This window comes from Stegastes partitus, unplaced genomic scaffold (assembly GCF_000690725.1).
Source record: "Stegastes partitus isolate 25-593 unplaced genomic scaffold, Stegastes_partitus-1.0.2 Scaffold2248, whole genome shotgun sequence".
Taxonomy (NCBI): domain Eukaryota; kingdom Metazoa; phylum Chordata; class Actinopteri; family Pomacentridae; genus Stegastes; species Stegastes partitus.
The window spans coordinates 62,033-68,746 of NW_007579979.1; the positions used below are offsets into that span (position 1 = coordinate 62,033).

A 6,714-nucleotide genomic window follows, 5' to 3' on the forward strand; every position below is an offset into this window, starting at 1 on the left:
CCCCCTATGGGTGTTAATAGTATTCAACAGCAGCGTCTCTATAATCTGCCTGTTGCAGCCAAAAACAGTAAATTGTAAAAGTAAAAGTAAATTTCCACGCTGGACAACTGAAACTCACTGTCAAGCTGTTTTTGGTCATTTGCAGTTTAAAAGAAGCCTAGATACCGAGGTTCACACTAAATGTGATGGAAAAGTCTTGCTTAACACAATGAAACATGAAACTGAAATGCCAAAATGATGCGTAAATGCTACTTAGATGTCTAAAAAAAAAAAAAAAAAAGGTTTAACCTCAAATTTATGTCCTTAAACATAGAAATCATCAAATCATTTATTAATAGGCTGGGCCTCGGTTAGAGGAGCTCTGACGCTGCCAACACAGGAACAGGTAGCGGGATGGTGTTTATTCTCACCTTGCCGTGGTAGGCGCTGCTGTTCTTGGCCACGGCACACTGACGGTCCACCAGGAAGCAGTACCTCCTCCTCTCCTCAGACAGAGCGTTCTTGTAGCCCTCGGCGATGTAGTTGTCCAGCTCGCTCTGCTTGTTGCTGATGGCCTCCACGTACTGAGGAGGGAAAAAGGCAACAGATTAAAAACACGCATCGACTTTCTCCGCCGTCATGATAAAGAATCAGAGCACAGAATGCCAGAAATTGGATCTGAAAGACCAATTAACCCATTGTTCCAAGTATCCACAGGTGTTATGAAGACTGGAAAACAAACAGGAACTCTGCATACTTTACATATATTACAGTTCACGTTACAATGCAGGCGTTTTTTCCTTTTGCACACTGACTCCAGAGAGAAACAACTTTCTCACAACTTGCTGCTCCGTATGCCATTATTGAGTCATGCAGAATTTATTTTATTGATCAAGTTTGCTTTATTTTCTTTTCAATGCCACCTGGTTGTCTCCTCTCGTGTACACAGCCTGCAGTTCAGCCAAGTAGTCCCTGCACTTTTGTCAGTCATTCATGGCTTTAGAGTTTCGTTGAGGAGCTCATAATTGTTTTTGTTTTTTTAATATTACCTTGTGCAAACATTTTAATTTAGATTTTTTTTTTAAATGCAGCATGCAAAATAAAGTAATTTTCATGAAATATCCCAGTCACAGGCTTACATTTGCTTAATTTCCCCAGTGGAATCATAAGTCCAACATAAAGACAATTCTTCCTGTTGTTATATTTTCTGGCTGATAAATAGTAAAATTTTGGTGATTTTTCTGAACATGCCTTTCAAACTCACCGGCAGATTTTTAAGTGTTAATACACCATAAACTACGTCAAATCGAACCAAATTGAACCCAGGAAATCATGTCAGGGAAAATGAAAAAAAAAAGCATTAAAGCTGACATTTAAAGTATTCAGCAGCAGCGTCTCTTCACAGAAATTACGTCTGTGGGTAAATCCATTGTGTGAAGTGGGTGAATCAGCCCTTTGACAACCGCATGACTCCACCAAATAAGAATTCTGATGGATTGGGCATCACAGTCATGACATATAAAAAGCAGACAAATTGTTCCTTCATGTGCCGCCTTGAAAATTAAATCGGAAATGTCACAGCACATCAGACCTGAAAACCATGAATTAGAGAAATAGAAGTCGGGCCCTCGGGCTGTCTGATCATTCATCTATTATGCGATCATGGTGACTGGTGTTCAGTATTTCCTGCAGATTAGCTGAACTGGAGCAAAGTCAGCTTTTAACCTCATTCACCTGCCACTACTTCACCCGCTGAGTCACCAGCAGTCAGGACAACAACTGGAACCGTTCATCCACATCGCGACATCGCCTCGAGGCGCACAAAGGCAGAGGCAGAACATATCGAGCCCGACTTTATCAGCGGGCTCCCTTATATAACTGAGAGAAGCAAAAGATTCCCATGGTGCCAAATAATGTAGAGCAGCATTCTTCAAGTGCCAGACAGCACTGAGCTCCGGTATGAGGTGTTAATGACCGTGGCTGGGCTGTTTGCAGAGAAAGTTAGCAGCCTACGCGCTGTCATACGTGGCTGGCTGGTCCAAATAACACCAGATCTGCTGGAGGAAGTCGAGATGTAAGAAGAAGGGAAGAAAAAAAAAAAACAGTGGTGGAGAGAGATGCTTTTGAGAGACGGAGCTCAGTTACCTAACGGTGTGCTATAATCAACATCACTCATTATACAACGCCAGACGTGCTAATTAGGCAATTAATCAGGCTAATTAATGCATTCATTAGCAAAAGTGTCTGCATAAACAGCATACCTTAAAAACTGACTGCATTAAAGGGTCAATCTGCAATTTCCTGACTATAAATAACATATTGGACAAATATTAAAAGTTTGATGTAAAGACGGAACATCAAATCTTTTTGATCTTTCAACAGCTAATATATTAATATTAATAACTCCTTGTATTTGAAGACTTGGGAGTGATGATTTGAATCAAAGACAGCAGCTCTCTTTTTAAGATTTCACTTGGTGATGTGTGTTTTTCTGAAGCAACGTGCTGCAAAAATCCAACCAACACACTAAGTGACTGTAAGCAAAGAGAAACTTGGGCGCTGGACACACACATGAAGCCGTGCTTTATATAGCAAGCGTGCTAATTAAAATGTTGCCATGGTGCTGCACAGGCTGAGAGATTTAATTAAAAGATCATCTTTGGGTAGAAATGCAAGACACAAAAAATATCTCTGATTTCTAACAGCCATAGAATTCTGATCCTCTGTAATCTAATGTGAAGGGAACAGCTTTAACACAGCAGCTCTCTGTAGTGGCCTTGGAGATATTATTCGCTTATTTCAACAATCTTAGTGATCTTAAGAAAAGAGAGAAGAAGAAAAAATGGTGTTTAGAAGAAAAGTTGGGAGGATGGCTGTGTGGTTATTCATGCAGAGAAGAAAGGGTTTGTTAGGGCTGTAGTTCTCTGTGGAACCCAATGTCTCAGAACAACTTTTTGTTTTCTCCAGTAAATCTACAACAGTGTGGCTCTTTTCTTTTTCTTTCAAATTTGTCATAAAAGCACTGAATTAGTGAGAAAAACATCAAAAATCTCAAGAAAAAGATGCAAATCAACACAAAACGCACAAAATCACCACGACAAGATGTAAAATCAACACTACAAAACCAAAATCACCACAAAAAGAGGCGTGAAATCATTACAGGAAGGCGTAAAACCTCCACAAAATCCATGCAAAATGACCGTAAAACATACAAAGCCACCACAAGATGCAAAATCAATACTAAAAGGCCTGGCTCACGACCAAAAGAAGCATGAAATCACAAGAAAAAGATGTGAAATCACCACAAGCAGACCAAAATAGTCACACAAAGATGCAACAAGCACTACAGCAAGAAGTTAAATCACCACAAAAAGATGCAAAAAAAAAATCACCACAGAAAGACGCAAACTCACAAGTTGATGTGGTTCTATTTTTAGAAATCATACGAATATGGTAAATTGGTCTTCTAGTCTGTTATTATTGTTTTAGCATGAAAAAAAAAATGATTTCGAGTGCTGCAAATACTTTCTTTTCCTGTTTATTTATGATCCTTTTAGGCCAATAAGGCTGCAGGTAGATCCCCTCATCAATAACGTGCAACAACCACCTGACAAAACCTTACCAAGACTTTTTTATGGTTGGTTTCTAACAGGAATTTATACAAACATGATAGTTAAAAAGCCTGAAAAACCATTTTCTGCACCTCTCACAGGCCCAGAGAAGAGACTTTCCACACTCTCCCTCATCTGAATAAATTCCTGCATCACCTTCCCCTCAGACTGTCAGTCCACATTACGCATTAATTTAGTGGTTTTTCAGGAGGACGACACCCTTCCAGAGACGGAGCGTCTCTCTGACTGTTAGTCGCGTCTCTCTAATGAGTCTAATAACTCGGGATTGACGAGGAAGACGAGGCGAACGGCCGCGGACGCCCAGCAATTAATCTCATCCCTTCGCTCTTCTGCTGGAGCCGGATGAGGTGGAAAACACAGAGTCGCATCAGAGCCGAAGACAAGGTGGAGCAGAGGCACGGAAAGTCCACATTTCCAAATAATGATCGTATTAATTTACCGTGACACCGCTGACAGTTCAGTCAGCTGAAATTAAAATGAGCGCCGGGATACTTTGACTATTTGAAAATCAAAAAATTAGAGGCATAAATTAGTGAATGACACAACAGTTTTATGTTATGACAAGGCCTTCTATCTGGCGCTTCAATTACTCCCACGTGAACGGGGAGGCAAGCTCAGCCACCTTTTTTATTATTTTTCTGCAGACCAGTCGATTTGCAAGTATTTTCATGCGATTTTATTCTTATTTCTAGGATGAAATAGGCTTTGAAGATGTAAAAATGGTTCAATATGTATAAATTATGCTTACAGATACTGAACCAAAAAGGAAAATTTGTACAAAAATGACAGATTTTTTGGTAGTTTTTTTTTGTCCATAATATCAACACAATCTCAACTTCAATTGAAGCCATTAACCATCAGACATAAGGTGCACAAGAAATAAATAAATACAGATTAAACGTGGGGAAAGGGAGACAATGAAGAACAATAATATTCTGTGTCACTGGCTTGTTTCTGTGGTGTGTAAACCTGTCGTATTAAAGAGGAAAATATGTGTGAAAGTAACACTAATTGTTGGTAATAATGGCAGTTTTTTCTCTCTTTAGATTACTAGCTGGAGATCCATATTTGTAAGCTCAGCCACTTATTTATGTGCTATTTTTCTGCTGAATTTAAATTCATTTTTAACACTGAAGTAGGCTTTGAAAATGTAAAAAAGATTGAATATGTAGAAATTATGCGACAGCATCGCACTTAAAGAGGAAAATGTGTTCAGAAGAAACACAGATTTGCGTTGATGATGCTCATTTTTTTCCTCTGTTGACTGCCAACTGGAGGTCCATTATGGTAACCATCAGAAATAAAGCGCACAAGATAGAAACAAATACAGATTAAATATGGGCAAACACAGACAATGAATTTTTAAAAAAATAGTCCGCCACCAGCAGGTTTTTCTGGTGAGTAAAACGGTATTAAAGAGGAAAATGTGTGCAAAAATAACAGATTTTTTTCTTTTTTTTTGGATTGCCAACCAGAGATCCATCGTGGTGTCAACAAGTCTTGTTTAATTTAAGCCATTAACCATCAGAAATTAAGCGCATAAGATATAAACAAATGCAGATTAAGGGCCAACGCTGACAATGAATGAAAGCAAAGTGTTGGTTTCTCTGGTGGGTGAAACTGTAGTCATACTTCTGTGCCACATGGAGGAGCCACAGTGTCACACCTCAAACCTTTAAAAATCTGTGATCGCCTCCCAGGTAGGAGCTATGAATCAAAATCCAACAGGCTGACGACTTAAACCTGAAAAAAAACAACAATTTCCAAGAACCAAACAGGGTTCTTAACGTGGGCGCACAATGGCTGAACACGCACCCACACTGAAATATTAAACGGTGACAAGCTAAGGAGCAGTTAGCGGAGGGAGGAGGATGAAGGCCACTTATGAATCACGCGAATGGTGGAGGTGGAGCAGCGTTCGGGTTTCACATTCAGACCAGCGTGTTGAGGTTAAAGCCGGTTGCAGGGGCAAAGTCAATCAAAGCGACCGGTTCCCCCCCCTCACACCGATTTACTCGAGGAGGAAATCAATCGGTGGTCTACCCCAGAGGTCGTTTGTTTATTTGGCTGCTAAACTCCTCGCAATTATACGACCTTCCTGCGAGCTCGGGCAAGGAAACAAAACACCGTGTAGTTTGGAAAAGTAAAAAGACCCGTCGCTGTCGCCTCGAGCTTGAAGTGTTCCTCTCCTGGGATCAGATAAATACTGTTCACAGGACGGAAGACAACAGGTGGTGTAAGAGAGTGTCAAATAAACAGCTGGTCTGACCTCCAGTAAATCAGATTTTTATCATGTCAACCACTACATCTGTGAAAACTCCTATTTAAATACCATTAATCTAAATGGTGTTTCCCAGTAAGATTAAAAAAAGTTTCAAAACAATGCAATTTGCAGACAGGTTGAAATTTAAGCACCACATCTGACGCAGAGTTCAAACTATTGTGTCAGTGGTTTTACAGATTCAAGGCTGCCTCTGTGTATAAAAATCACACTTTTAATCGTATCTTATGTGCTAGTTCTCCATCTATCACACAATTCTGCTTGCAAAGCAAATCGCAATATCTGTTTGAAAAATTTTAATTATGTCATCCCCCAATCATTCAACCCTCCTTCCAAGTGAACAGTTTTTATCATTATTTATTTAAGGGGCCGAATTCGGCACATTCACAGGTTTCTAATTATTCTTTGGGGGTCTACTTGAATATGTTTACATGCTTCAAAAACATCATTGTTCTCACTAAATTTTATTTAATTTTGAACATAATTTGTCACCTTGTAGGAAAGGTGACAAGTTTGAAAAATGGATGGAGGCACAAATCAGAATTTTGTTTTATGAGGTTTCTTTTTCAGGTCTCACTTGCTTTCTGTGTGGATTTATGCATCAAAACTATGTGGTAAGGAAAAAAAAGTCACACTTTGGTTGACACTTTTACACATCAGACGCTTGGTTAAGTTTAGACGCTAAAGTTACTTAGTTTGGGTTAAAATACGACCTTTTCACCACATGTTTGAAGTTTCCCCTCCACTTTCTGCATTACCACGGTGACAAGTCCGCCCCAACTAACACACGATTGGTTGGCAAAGCAGTAAAATAAATGGCAA

At 39.5% G+C, this 6,714-nt stretch overlaps 1 protein-coding gene across 1 annotated transcript in view; it reads right to left on the minus strand.

The window, feature by feature from the left end:
* Positions 1 to 6,714, minus strand: part of LOC103374443 (brain-specific angiogenesis inhibitor 1-associated protein 2-like) — an 84,756-nt gene that overhangs the window by 18,762 nt on the left and 59,280 nt on the right. Inside the window, exon 8 of the mRNA XM_008304535.1 lies at positions 411 to 563. Within this exon, the coding sequence (XP_008302757.1) occupies positions 411 to 563 (153 nt within the window). The remainder of the gene's footprint in view (positions 1 to 410; positions 564 to 6,714) is intronic.